Raw genomic sequence first — 14,837 nt, forward strand, 5'->3', positions numbered from 1 at the left:
ATGTTGCACATGTGCGACTGAACGAATCACTCCCTGAGACGACTCGTTCTTCCCGAGTCACATTAAAGATTAGTTCAAAATGAACGAATCGTTCAAGAACGACCCATCACTAGCACACGGACTGGTGGAAACTTACAGATTAAGGGGCGGTAATATTGTAATAAGATCCCTTTGCCACATCACCAAGGGAGCGAAATCAGACACGCTCGTTTTCGCCATTTTGTTAATTCTATGAGGAGAAGGCAGGATAGGGCATGTGGAATTGGTGTTGAGATGACCGTGTTTTATAGCAGAACTGGTTTGGGTAAAGTTTCTAAAGTGACATTTCTCCTGTTTCAACTTGTCCTCTTTTGATCATAACGAATCAGCATTTGGACATAAAAGGAAATTAAACTCAAAAATGAGACAACCACAATCCAGCTTTCCTAAAGGAAAAAGTTCCTTTAAAAATACTATTTAATGGAAATTGGTTGAAGAAACTGTTGGAATTTTGTACTGGGGGCCAAAGCCATAATTTCAACAGGCTTTGAGTAATGCATTTCTGGCTGTGTTGGTTTGGTCCTGGGCTTGATTACAAAACGGAGGGATGTGCTCCAGTGTAAGCCTGCAATCTCTAAGACCAGTCACATTGTGTTGCACAAATACAAACCCCACACCACTTTACTGTTATTGTTCACAGGTTCGTCATGAGCAGGACGAAGAAGTAAAACAGCTCTCTCAGTTGCGCGACTCACTTAGAACACAACTACAGGTGGATGGCAAAGAGGTAATCTCCAAAATAAATACAACTCCCAGAATGCAATACTTCTAGCTCAAAGTAATGCGTTTTCTTCATGAATGTAGTCCGAGTCAGATGGACTGAAAAACAGCTTGTCTGTGGCCATAATTGGTTTTAAAGACTATTTCAGCAAGTTCGGAGATGAAGATGATGTTGACCGCAATTACAATAAATGTTGTTCTGCGTCTTCACAGGATTTTCTAAACAGGAAGAACTCTGGCCATGGATATAGCATTCACCAGCCTCAAGGCAATAAGAAATATGGCACAGAGAAATCTGGATTCCTTCTTAAGAAGAGCGATGGGTGAGCTAAACATTACTGTCTACTTCCTTAAATTGCGAAGGTCACAAACCCCCCAAAAACAACAACAGACCAACTGTTTATTTGTATTACATGGGCTTATTAAAGGTTTTCCAGACATGATGCAGTATTCCGCTCCTGTTTGCTTTTTGTCACATGGGGTGACTCGGGGAACACTCTCCACACTGCTCTCGGTGTATGTAATGATATATATGCCCTTCTTCTTAAACTGGAAGCAGAATAAATGAAGGAATGAGTTATAATGTCCTGAGAGTCGTGCAGCACAGATAGTTAGCAACATAAAGCATCAGTCTGAGCTTTGTGACTTCAGGCTCACAGCTGAGAGAGTGTGTGTATGTGTGTTTGTCACAGTGTTCCTCTCACACAGATGTTTTCTATTAAATGTGGTTTAGTCTCTTGCTGCACTAGAGTCTTACTTGCACTCTCTTAAAACCTCTGAGCCCAGCCTACAGCTCACAAAGCACATGCCCACATTCATCTAGACTACCTAGGTTTTGATCAGTGCATGAGAATAAACGTGTCAATGCCATTTTTGTTGTTAAAGGGATAGTTCACCCAAAAATGAAAATTTGATGTTTATCTGCTTACCCCCAGGGCATCCAAGATATAAGTGACTTTGTTTCTTCAGTAGACCACAAACGAAGATTTTTAACTCAAACCGTTGCAGTTTGTCAGTCATATAATGGAAGTGAATGGGAATCACGGCTTTGAGAGTAAAAAAAAAACATACACAAACAAAACTAAATTAAACCCTGCGGCTCGTGGCGATACATTGATGTGTAAAGACACGAAACGATCGGTCTGTGCAAGTATTTGAACAGTATTTATATTGTTTTTAACCGCCACTTATCTCTCAAATGGACCATTGACACTCCTAATTGAGATTGTAGATAGAGTGTCAATGGTCCATTTGAGAGATAGGTGGTGGTAATGCACTTATAAGTCTGCGATCTGCTGTAAAGCAAGAAGAAGAAGAAGACGCGTCACGCGCCGGCTGTTGAGAACGCGCTCAGGACAGTTCGGACATTGAGGTGAATCAGAGGTAAAAAACGATATAAATACTGTTCAGTTTCTTGCACAGACCGATCGTTTCGTTTCTTTACACATCAATGTAGCGCCACGAGCCGCAGGGTTTAATTTGGTTTTGTTTGTGTATGTTTTTTTGACTCTCAAAGCCGTGATTCCCATTCACTTCCATTATAAGACTGACAGACTGCAACGGTTTGAGTTAAAAATCTTCGTTTGTGTTAGTCACCCACATCTTGGATGCTCTGGGGGTAAGTAGATAAACATCAAATTTTCATTTTTGGGTGAACTATCCCTTTAATTACTGATTGTGACTTCACTAGAGAGCTAATGAATCAGTACAATTAACAACTGGCTACTAGTTATTTCTGCGTATAGAGTTTATTTGGTAAAGCAATCAACTGTATAAAATTTGATGACAAGGACCCCTTAATATGGTAAAATTTGATCTCCGTGAGAAAAATAATAGAAGTAAGGGTAAAACATACTTTTGTTTTTCTTTGAAATAAACCTTTGGTATGGAGCTATTATGCTAATACTGATGAATACTGAATGTGAATTGTTAGGGATTTTCCGTGATCTTTGTGTTTTAGGATCAGAAAGGTTTGGCAGAAGAGGAAGTGTGGGGTTAAATATGGCTGTCTCACCATTTCACACAGCACGGTGAGATTTGAGAGACACAAACACACACAGCTCAACAGCTTCTAGTTACACATACTTCATTATATTACAGTCTTTTGAATCTGCTTGGCTGAGAGGAATTTAAGTACTTAATATTAACTTTTTGTTTACAAACCTTCTATATAAATCCTGTGGCTGAATCACTATGCTGTAATCAGTACTCTTGCTTGTGTGATTATTGTTTAATTAGCACAAATCATAAACTGACATTGGTGATGACACACAAAGGCTGTTTCCAGTTCTTATAGCCTCAAGAGTGATTACTTGAGCTTCAGAGTCCTGCAATCAAATTTTCCCAAGCTATATGAGAAAGACTGATTGCTATTTCCTTTCAGAACCACAAACTACAGGCCAAAACACATAAAAATGTTTTATCTGGAATCATCCACATTGTCAAAACCCAAAGCTTTCACTGGTTTTGCTTACATGTCTGTGTGCTTCCAGCTTCAGTGTTTTAGCAACCATAAACGTTATGTAAGCTTTTACGCACATCTTTAGCATCAGTCCTTGCCACAGCATAATTGCAAGTGAAATTTGTTTGCCTTTGATTTAGTGAGTGACCACATATGTGATGAGAATACACTTTAAGCATGTTATGATTCTTCTCTCACTCTCAGATCAACAGACCACCCGCAAAGCTCAACCTCCTGACATGTCAGGTGCGGCCCAACCCTGAGGAAAAGAGAACATTTGATTTAGTTACACGTACGTTGATCTCTGACCTTTCACCCTTTTCATCTCTGCTGTGGTATGAAGAAAAGAACTATGTTTGGAATGGGAAACTAGCATACTAATGATTGAATAGTGTGCAGCACATACTGTACAGGTGCATCTCAATAAATTAGAATGTCATGGAAAAGTTCATTTATTTCAGTAATTCAACTCAAATTGTGAAACTCGTGTATTAAATAAATTCAATGCACACAGACTGAAGTAGTGAGATAGTGAATTGGTGGGTTTTTGTTAAATGTGAGCCAAAATCATCACAATTAAAAGAACCAAAGACTTAAACTACTTCAGTCTGTGTGCATTGAATTTAATACACGAGTTTCACAATTTGAGTTGAATTACTGAAATGAAATTTTCCATGACATTCTAATTTATTGAGATGCACCTGTATACTTCCTGCTAATCTTTAAAAATAATAATTGAAACCGAAGGCAATGTACGTTTTAAGCAGTACGTAGTATGATACATTGCTGTCACACAACTTTCTCACTTATAATGGTAAAACATAACTAAGTAGAATTTTAATGACATTTTAATTCATTGTATATTTTTCAAAGTTTTGTCTGAAATTTCATTTTGTAGCATTTAGCTTTAATACATATAATGGGTTGTCTGGGTATTCTATGCATACATATACCTCAGAAATAATAACAATAGTATGCTATTCTGAACATATCCAAGGATTAGCCAGGGATGAATTTAACATTCATGGCTGGAAATAGTTCACTGCTGGTGATGTAACTGACCAGTATGTGATGCATTCAGGGAAATCTAGTATGTTAAACAGGGCGAGGTGTTTTATGCATGTGGGTGTTCAGAAGTATGTAAATAACGTTTTGAAGAATAGGTATGTAGGTGTATGTGGATCATGGAATGCAGGTAAGTTGAGTGGCTAGTCCTGACCTGTTTTTTTTCTGTTGATTTCCTGTATATCAGAATGTTTTTCCATAGCCCCTTTCACACTGTGTGTTGATTCCAGAAAATTGCCGGTGTTGTGCCCAATTCTGACCCCCCACCAGATTATTACCTCCCTAGTATTGGTAGGTTTAGGAGTAGGTGTAGGGTTAAGATTAGGCAATCAGGTATCGACTTGAACGAGGGGGGTAAATAATTCGGCAGGGGGTTGAAATTTGGCACAACACCGGAAAATCACTGGCAGTGTGAATGAACCAAAATCAAACGATCCCGGGGCAAATCACGTGACACATTATCCATGTATTTTCCGAAATCTCTGTGTGAAAGAGGCTTATGTTTCCTTTGCATAGAGGCCCACCAAACGCACACACTATTTATTTCTCACTTTCTCTCTTTGTCCTTGCAGACAATCGTACATACCATTTCCAGGCTGAGGACGAACAAGAATGCATGATGTAAGTGCAGAAATTTACATAACCCCCCCCCCCGTACTCTACAGAGCGGCATTTACAGACATGCAGGAGAGAGCAGGTTCAAAACCTGCTTCTCAAGAAGAGAAAGAATAAAAAGTAAAGAGTAAGATAAAGAAAGATGAAATGTTTCTGATGCAACGGATGTATCTGAATGGTCACCTTTTGATATGAACACGCGTCTTTTCTTTGTAATCCCTTCATTGGTCTTCTTGCAGATGGGTGTCAGTGCTGCAGAACAGTAAGGAGGAGGCCTTGAACACGGCTCTCGGAGGAGATCAGCTCCAGTTTCAGGACAGTGGTCTGCAGGAGCTCGTCCGAGCTGTGATCTCAGGCTTGAAAAACCAGCCTGGCAATGAGGCCTGCTGCGACTGCGGAGCCCCAGGTCTCGAAAAAAAAACCTAATGCATTTAAATGCTGTTAGGGGCCGTTCACACAGAATACATTTCCTTTTTTTATTTTTATTTTTTGCTAGATGCACGTGTTTGACCACTGCACTCGTATGTCTTTTTATTTTTAAATACAAAAATGCATTCTGTGTGAATGGCCACTTACCATGTCACAAATACAGAAATCCCATGTGTTTTGTTATGTTATTCTAAATCGAATCAAAATGATGATACGAGAAGAGTCATTAAATTGAATCCTTACGTAGTTTTACATATATGTATTTCTTACACGAGACAATTTAGATCAATGAAATATTTAAGCAATGCATAACGTTATGTCTGTTCTACAGAATTACTGCATCATCTTTATGAAGAGCTCTTGAAAAACACTTTATTGGTTAGTAAAAGGTGTTAAAGAGTGGCAAAGAAATGTTGACGTGTGTTGTGCTCTTTAGAACCCACCTGGCTCTCCACTAACCTGGGAATTCTCACCTGTATCGAGTGTTCAGGAATCCATCGTGAGCTTGGAGTACATCACTCACGAATTCAGTCTCTCACTCTTGATGTGCTGAGCACATCTGAGCTCCTGGTAAGCACACACACACACACACACACGCCAAAACGTAAAAAGATCATTTAGATCAATTAATTATTCAGTTCACATTTACTTTTTTTCGTGTGGTAATTATCAAGCGTAGCGTTAGTTCTGGCAGGTCACGTTAGTCAAGCTCGCATCAGCTGACTCTCAGCTGATCCCCATCTACCTATAGGAATACGACACCTATCTAAGCATTCATATATAAGGTCCCTCAGTATTATCAGCAGTTTTCACATTACTCAATAGCTAATTACCCTCCTCCATCCCCAGCTCCTCCTCTGTCAGTCAGGATTCAGCCTTCTGATTATCCTTTGAATCAGACTAAATCTAAAATATGTACATAAAATTATTGAACTTTAACGAGATCTGCAATACATTTATGTTGGTTCTGTTCTGTTTACCCTGGGGGGTTATCGCTGCTCTCCCTGCTCTCATCCATGCTAGGCTGCTTGAATGCGCAGGGAGTTCTTGCCCAGAACAGAACCATACCGCCAATCCAAACTGTATGCTAATTGTCAATCATCTTTGATAGTGGTCCTGACAGAAATCACATTTATCTTGAACTTTTTACCCATAATCCACTGGGACTGAGTCAGTAGTTACTCACAAGTGACTCGCTCACATTTGTACATGTTTATATTAACTTTTTACCTCTGACAGTAAAGCAGAAATTCTGCTCCTGCACACATGAGTGTTATTTATTAGTTTGTTAGTTACTTGTCAGTTAGATTACAGATAAATTACCAAACATATGAAGGTGGATGCATGAATTCAGTGTTAAAATGTCTGTGGTCTTTTACTGCAAACATTCGTTTATCAGTTGTGTTTTGGTTCACAGTTGGCAGTGAGCATTGGAAATGCCAAGTTTAATGACATCATGGAAGTCAACCTGCCCAATGATGCAGTCAAGCCCCTCCCAAAAAGCGACATGTGAGTCCTACTGTGCAGTCAAGTATATAGCTCCATATGATTGTTTTTTTTTTTTTTTTACAAAAGCTTTTTTTTCCGCTTTATCAGTAGCTCAGACTTTTTTGGCTTCATTTTGTTTGCGTGCCTCAGGACAGTGAGGAAGGAGTACATTGTAGCGAAGTATGCAGAGCGACGCTACGTCCTCCCAAAAGAACACTCTGAAGCATACCACGTATATGACACTGTGAGGAGCAAAGATCTCACGTCACTGCTACAGCTCTATGCAGAGGGAGAGGACCTGTCTAAACCAGTGGCCACACCTGACAGACAGGTGAGAGCCTCAATCCCACCATATATACACAAACACAACCACAATGATAACAAAACCATCAAGGCTTATTAATATGCCTTCACTCGTGCTTTAGACTTTTCTTGAGATGTTTAGTTGCTTTCACAGGGTCCATCCATCATATGAGACTTCCTGTGGTTTACTCAAATAGATGTTTAATTCGTTTTGATCATTTTGAGCTGTATAAGCAGAAATGACTGAGACATCTGTGTGGTTAAACGTCATTAATCATACATCATTCACACTCTCTCTGTAATTCTGTATTTCCTCTCTTTTTTCCATCTCTAATCAGATTTCCCTCTCCTCAGCCCACTCAGGAAGTAAACACAAGCTGTGTAATGACTGCTGTATTTGTGTTTGAGTTTGTTGTGTGTGTGTGTGTGTGTGTGTGTGTGTGTGTGTGTGTGTGTTATTTGGCCAAAGTCTCTTTTCTAAGACAGAATTTGACTTGAATGATTCAATGACTGAATCACCAACATTTTTATTTTAACACACATATACTCACAAGTGGAGAATTGTATAACGCCAACTGAGTAATTTTTTAATCTTCTCTCCGTCACTCCTCATCCATTCTGCTGTGATTTATTGAACTGGTGAATAACAGTACATTTATTTCACCGAGACAGTGGCCGGTTTGCAGCAGCCTGTAGATTTATCTTGTTCTCTTCTGTGTCTAACAGTACCTGAAGGAGACCGGTCTTCACTTAGCTGTGCGCATGTCTGAGAAGACTTCTCTGGCTCTGGTGGATTTTCTAGCTCAGAACTGGTGAGAGAAATCTGCTATAGTCACGGATCCGTCAGCATCCAAGTAGGATGTCCATAGCTGACTGCTTTGTGTGTGTGTGTGTGTGTGTGTGTGTGTGTGTGTTTGTTTTCTCAGTGGCTGCCTGGAAAAGAAGACAGCAGAAGGAAACACAGCGCTTCATTACTGTGCATTATACAACAAATCAGAGTGCTTGAAACTTCTGCTCAAAGCAAAGGCTGTTTTACACACAGGTATACAATTCTCACATATACACAAATTCAACGATGAACATGGTGGATAGATAGGCGGATGGATACATAGATGGATAAACAGACTATGACTATGACAGACTTCAACTTTGAGAGGGAGATAGATAGACAAATCGATCAGTCTGTCCTGATTTTGACCCTTCCATTGTTCTGATTGTCCTGTAGTGAACTCAGCGGGTGAGACAGCTCTAGACATTGCCAAGAGACTGCAGCACATGCATTGTGTCGAATTGGTGAGTATCAGATATTGCATAAAGCTTTTATTGACTTTGTGTGTGTATGTGAGCACGTTTGTAGAGATATTATTCCTAGGTTGACTAGGTTAAACTTTATCCTGTTTAATATCCTAAAGTCTCATGTAACAGTGTTTTCATAAGGAACTTCCCTTGTCCTTTCCTTGCATATAATAATATCATCACATAAAGCAAACCTAGTAGCTGTTATAAATACCAGTGTCTCCAAATAAAGGACCAGGGATCATCCAACCTTTGACTCATTACAGTATAAAAACAACAAACAAATAAATAAAAATAGAGCTGGATTTGAATCTTTGTATTTGCTCTGTCTAATAGGACACTAGTGTGATATATCAGTCTGGTCAAAAGTGAGTTAGTGAATTGGCTGTGGATTTCTTACATTTTCTTTGTGTGCATGTTTAGCTGGAATTGGCCCACAGTGGGAAGTTCAACTCTCAGATCCATGTTGAATACACATGGGAGACGCCACAGGACATGTATGACAGTGAAGATGATCTGGACCAAAGGGTCTGTAACAAGATTAACTATTTCTTACTATTTGTATTTTTCACCATGATATGTACAGAGGTATCTTAGGCTGTGACCACTGGTGAAAATGTTTCTCTATTTTGCATTTAATAATAATAAAATAATTTATTAATGCCATAATGTTTCTTTGTTTTAGAATTTACAGAATCAATGATAAAACAGTGCTCAGGTTCAGCAATATTAATTTTTTTTATTTATTTATTTTTAAATAGGAACATTATAAATATACGAGTCTATGAATCTATGAATGCTCATAAATAAAAGTATGTCTCTGTTTGGACTTACAATGTTAAATATAATGTTCAATAACTATTTGTTTAGGTGAGTCCCCATCCTAAGGGCTCACGGTCTCCGCTGCTCCCTACTGGCAGCAATGGTCACTGCTCGGCTGCATGGAATTTAAATAAAGGCAGCCTGGCCAGGACCTATGAGAACGTTGACTTCCTATATCGAAATCCACCCAATAACAGCGCCCCCACTAATGGCTCCATGCCTCCTCCCCTGCCAGCTAAAGCAATACAAAGAGGTGAGATACTGTTTGTTAGCGTTTAATTTACTTTTTAAATCTGGAATTTTGTATATCCCAAAAATGCTTGTGCAGGTTTGACCTGATAAACAAAAGCTAAGGAATGATCTGAAGTTTAGATGTTCTCTGAGAAGCTGAATTGAGCTCCTTTGCATATGTGAATTGTGTAGAAACCCTGCAGGTTTATTCCAGACAAACCACAGCAAGGTCAAAGATAATTTGTGTCCCTGCAGGTCGTTCAGATCCTCAGATCTCAGGTTCCATTCCAGAGACTCACGCCCCCTGCCGTCAGAGTTCCCACCCCACCGATTGCTTTCAGAGAATCAGCACTTCGTCCCCTGTGACGGAGTCCCCTGGACCAACACCTGCACGCTCTCATAGCACTGGAGGGTCAAAAGGACACAGACAGACATTGTCCTGGGAGGGACAACTTTTCTCCTCAGGGGCCGAGGGCAAAAATCACTCCACCTCACCACAGAGTCAGAGAGGACCTGTCAGGTTTGTCACTGTGGTCCTGGTCCTATGCTGCATTTATCTTCCAAGGCCAGAGGTTTCCTCAATATCGTACTTAATGATCTGTATTGTAATTTTTTGTTTATTATATTTAAACCCATTAGTTAGGAGTTGCTGGAAAAATAAATTGTCACAAGACATATTTTTATTTCAAATTTCTTTTATTTGATTTTCTGCACTGAACATCAAATTCAAAGACAACAATGCACTGTTCATACCCTAGTAAGCACCTCCCTCAACCAACTATACCTAAGAAAAACTTCCCATACAAAAAAATTATAACAATAAATAAATAAGTAAAAAAAAAAAGAATCCATAATAAGAGTTATCCTCCAAATAATCTAAAAATGGGCCCCACAGTTTATCAAAGGTCCTTAAAGGCTCATTGAGTGACAGTATAATTTTATCCAATTTGATGCAAGTAAACACCTCTTTCAGCCATGGATCAAAAGTAGGGGGTGAGGCATGTTTCCATTTTAAAAGGATTAGACGTCTCGCTAAGTAGTAAAGGATATAGCCTTTTGAACCATCACTGAAAGGGCAGCATCGACTGCCATGCCGAAAATGGCAAAAAGTGGATTTTGATCAAGATCTATGTCAAAGTCTTCCTTCAGAGTTTTAAATATTTTGGTAAAATCAAATAATTTAGGGCATTCCCACAGCATATGAATAAGATCCACTGGCGAGTTCCTACACCTGTTACATGCATCACTGACAAAAGGATATATTTTAGCAAGTTTAGCATTAGTATAGTAAACCCTGTGTAAAATCTTACACTGTATCAGGCTATGTCTTGCACATATTGATGATGTATGAACGAGATCAAGAATACGTTCCCAGTGTTCATCAGATAACTCAAATCCCAAGTCCCTCTCCCAATCCTCTCTAATCTGGTTATAAATGACAGAAGTACAATGTTTTGAGTGTGGTTCAAGCTTTAAGAAGTCATCCAATGGGGATTCAGGCGGGCGATTCGGGAAATGAGGGAATAGTTTTTGAACAAAGTGCCTGATTTGATAGAAACAAAATAAGTGGGAATTAGGTAGGTAAAATCTCTTGGAAAGATTATTAAAGAATGAGACAAGACATATTTTTATGATTTTTGAGCTATCAGTTCAGTATTGTTAACAATATTAAAATAGTAGCATTCATTAAAATCTGAAATTTTGAATACGTGTGTAGTATTGTGACTTATTGTCATACAAATATCACACGTGTCTGCAGTTCAGAGAAGACGACCTCATATCGCCGCACGAGCAGCGGGAGTCAAGGAAAGAGTTCAACCCCATCTCCAGGGTGTGCAGGCAGTCTGGAGGAACTCTACTGCAGTCCAGTGGGTGGGGCTCCCAACCCTGCATCTCCGCCAGCGAATGCTAACAACAGTGCCACAGTGCCAGTCATACTGCCGCCACCTCGCTCACGCAAAAATGCCATGGTAACATGCCATGCTATGATCTTTACCTTGAGAAATATGATTTTTCAAATGTCTTCCTGATGTTTACATAGTATGTTTATTTTATTTTTTTTGCAGTTCGTTATTCCTTTAATTGTGAAAATGAATTTAAAAGCAGGAATACTATACACAAATTCTGCCTAAATCTTTCCTCAATTTGCAGTCTGGAGAACAGGAGAAGTTGCTGAAAGTCATAGCCAGTCTGCAGATTTTGAACAGTCGAGTTGACTGATTTCACAGAAAATCACATATGATGTGTATGATGGGGCACACTCTGATTTTTAGCTTCAGATTCTGATTCCATCCAGTCTTAGAATATCAAGCATATTTAATATTTTGAGATGATTTTAGAACACACATTGTTTGATTTGTCATTAGTCTCCTAGCAATGAGGCACGTTTCTGCATGAGTCCGTTGTGTTCAGAACCACGTGAAATCTTTAGTCGTTTAATGTACGATGTCCAGTTTTTTGTCAACCAAAGTTGACTAGTAGTGTTTTAAAATCAGATTTCAAAAATCATGTAGTGTATTCCAGCCTTAACTTGCTAAAGTGTTTATTCTGTATGTGTTTCAGATCTCATTAAAGGAGAGACCCAAAAAGGTCAGAGCGTTAGTTGACTGTAGAGCGGTTGGTCCCAATCAGCTGGCTTTCTTTAAGAATGAGGTCATCGTAGTGACAGCAACTGACGACCCACACTGGTGGGTAAGTATTTAAACTTTCTCACACTGACACTCACACAGCTTTGCAGTATCTGTGAATAACTGAAGACTTCAACATCTTGCACACTTTCCCTCCCAGGTGGGCCATATAGAGGGAGAACCTTCTAGAAGTGGCTCTTTTCCAGTCAACTATGTACATAAATTAGGAGAATGAGATGAACCTCCAGGAACACTCGCATTACACCACATGGAACTAGTCTAGACTGTTGCTTTTATCTTGAAAAGGCTCTAGACCTAGAAGCTGTGGAGGCCTGAAATGCACTTAGAAGATGAAAGACTGGAGACCAGACTCTTCCACAGCATTAGTGTGGATGCTGTAAGATGATCCACTGATCCGTTTCAGTGCTGCATGTAATGTATCTCAGCTGTTTATCTGGACTGAAGGTTTGGCAGGTACATCATGCCAATGACTGGACTTGGAACAGGCAGAAAACGGATGAAAGCTGTCCAGCTTTTAAAACTTCCTGGCTGTGTTGTTTAAGCAAACAACATCACTTGTTCTTATTGATATTGGCGTTGAGGCATTTGGACAAACACTTGGACTTTGAGGTCTCTAAGAGATTGTCATCCAGACTTTGAGGCACTGGGCTCATTTACTGAAGCTCATCCTGTGGTTGGTTCAGTTGCTCAGTGCTCTCTGGATTATTTTAATGACATGCCATTAGTTCTGGCTAGACACCAGGTCCTCCAGACAGAGTTAAATGATGGTGTATTTGGTTTCATCTGTCTCCTCTGCACCGACGTCTCCTATTGCTGCTGATTCCCAGACATCCAGACAACTTGCAACATTTAGAATGAAACACTTGAAGACTTCTAGAATCCTCAAATGGAACACCAGAATGTGAATATTAAATTACAAATATGTTTTTTTGACTGCAGAAAGTTTACAATTCAGTATTTCAAGCCATAGGAAACATCAGCTTACCCACAGTACAGGCACTGTTAGGCCTTACAGAGCACAGAAAAACACGCAAGCCACTGCCACCTAGTTATTTTCACAGTTTAAGTACTTGTGTTTTGGTAGCCTATTATTCCATTTTCTTTGCTTCTAAAATTCTGTAGTAAAACATATCTTCAAGTGTCCATATTCTATGCTAATGTTTAGAAATCTCCGTTAGTTTGTCTATGAAAAAAGTTCTTTCTGCACTTGCCACCCTCGCTAAGTCTTATCTGTCTGTATTGTTATCGGTCAGCATTATGTTTTTATTTTAATGGGGTCTCCCTCCAAACTGAGGTGGTTTGTGGTGCATTTGGGACGTGTCTTGAACCAGCAGACTCTGTATAAATGTTTGATAAACTGAAAGTACACAACAGATGTTTTCCCTTCTGCCATCTCATTGACTTCTGTGAAGCATTTTTTAGGCAGAGATGAACGTACGCATGTTGGTTCGGCTGACTTTGTTTTAGGAAAGCAAAAGGTAATGCTGCGTGTAAATTATGCTTGTGAAAATTAACCATTTTGTATCACTGTAACTTCTTATATTAATGAGAAATGTCACATCCAGTTTGTTCATAGCATATTTTTTTCTAAGATATTATTTAGCATCTATTTCTAAGAAGACAATTAAATATTTGCAAATTATAATCACGTGTTATGTCTGGGATAATCATACAGTAGATTACAAAACCTTTGATCTAACTGTGATCATAGTCTAGCCATTAAAGTGCTTTATTATTACAGAACATATTGCTTCAAAAAACATTTTCTGGGGAAATGGCATAAGTATCTTTTTCTAGAATATATAAACCCTCTGCAATCGTCAAACACGCAACAATTTTTTTTCCCCCACAAATCCTGGATTAAAAATGTATCTTTTTTGCAAAAGGATTATTCACAGACATGATACATGTGTGTGTAAATCTATATTAGTACCGTTTTCCTTTTTTTTTTTGACAGTCAGCCATCCATCCAGGATGGGCCTAATGGACTTGCCAGCACTCAACTTCTTGACAGATTGAAAATTGTTAGCTCTTAGCGTCTGACTGAGCTGTTGCATAATTGACAGGTGTTACGTCACTGCTCAGAAAGTTGCAGGTCAGTCTGAAGCAGATGTTCACTGTGATGGTCTGCAAATGAGAACCACTGGCTTGCAACACAATACAACAATTCTCCTTGGTTGAATGCCATGTGTAAGCCGTCATCTATTTTGTTCTACTGCCTTCAGTATTCAAAATACATACTATGAGGATTTTACTTGGAATGTAGCAGTGTTAAAACATTTTAAATGTTTTAAATAATGTTTTAGGAATGTGTAAAAGTGTGAATAAAATTTTGTTGAAGCATTTCAGTTGTTCCAGTGTTGCTTTATGATGTCTCTGACACTGTGTTCTATAATTAGACACATTTGTCTGCTCTGAAATAAAGTGAGTTTGAATTACATTATGGGAAAATAATATAATATGTGATATATGATGATACTTGGTTCCCTAAAAACCAGTGGTCAGTCATTTCAATTATCTATTCCCACAAGTTTTCTGTTCTTACTGATCAATCAGATTTATTGACTAGTGATCCTAATTTGAGCACATGTACACCAAAGCAAAGTGCAGATGTATGGTACATTCATTTGAATTGTTCTTTGCTTAATACATTCACTTTAAGAACGCATATCCAAGGAAATACGGTGGAAAATTTTGACCAGTTACACAACTTGGATATA

At 38.9% G+C, this 14,837-nt stretch overlaps 1 protein-coding gene across 3 annotated transcripts in view; it reads left to right on the plus strand.

The window, feature by feature from the left end:
* The window catches only part of LOC107654837 (arf-GAP with SH3 domain, ANK repeat and PH domain-containing protein 2-like), a 32,893-nt gene extending 18,433 nt beyond the window's left edge, over positions 1-14,460 (plus strand). For 2 of the 3 annotated variants that reach the window (XM_016442094.1, XM_016442096.1), the window contains 18 exons: positions 680-766; positions 973-1,082; positions 2,720-2,789; positions 3,425-3,512; positions 4,858-4,906; positions 5,140-5,306; positions 5,766-5,899; positions 6,747-6,838; positions 6,926-7,148; positions 7,847-7,932; positions 8,047-8,162; positions 8,346-8,413; positions 8,840-8,944; positions 9,287-9,491; positions 9,725-9,989; positions 11,229-11,439; positions 12,032-12,160; positions 12,257-14,460. In XM_016442094.1, coding sequence (XP_016297580.1) covers positions 680-766; positions 973-1,082; positions 2,720-2,789; positions 3,425-3,512; positions 4,858-4,906; positions 5,140-5,306; positions 5,766-5,899; positions 6,747-6,838; positions 6,926-7,148; positions 7,847-7,932; positions 8,047-8,162; positions 8,346-8,413; positions 8,840-8,944; positions 9,287-9,491; positions 9,725-9,989; positions 11,229-11,439; positions 12,032-12,160; positions 12,257-12,331 — 2,280 coding nt within the window. In that variant the 3' untranslated portion in view covers positions 12,332-14,460. The remainder of the gene's footprint in view (positions 1-679; positions 767-972; positions 1,083-2,719; positions 2,790-3,424; positions 3,513-4,857; positions 4,907-5,139; positions 5,307-5,765; positions 5,900-6,746; positions 6,839-6,925; positions 7,149-7,846; positions 7,933-8,046; positions 8,163-8,345; positions 8,414-8,839; positions 8,945-9,286; positions 9,492-9,724; positions 9,990-11,228; positions 11,440-12,031; positions 12,161-12,256) is intronic. The other variant, XM_016442095.1, reaches the window with a different exon arrangement.
* The last annotated feature ends 377 nt before the right edge of the window (positions 14,461-14,837 follow it).

The sequence above is a fragment of the Sinocyclocheilus anshuiensis genome, unplaced genomic scaffold (assembly GCF_001515605.1).
Source record: "Sinocyclocheilus anshuiensis isolate Anshui unplaced genomic scaffold, SAMN03320099.WGS_v1.1 scaffold335, whole genome shotgun sequence".
NCBI classification, from domain to species: Eukaryota; Metazoa; Chordata; class Actinopteri; order Cypriniformes; family Cyprinidae; genus Sinocyclocheilus; species Sinocyclocheilus anshuiensis.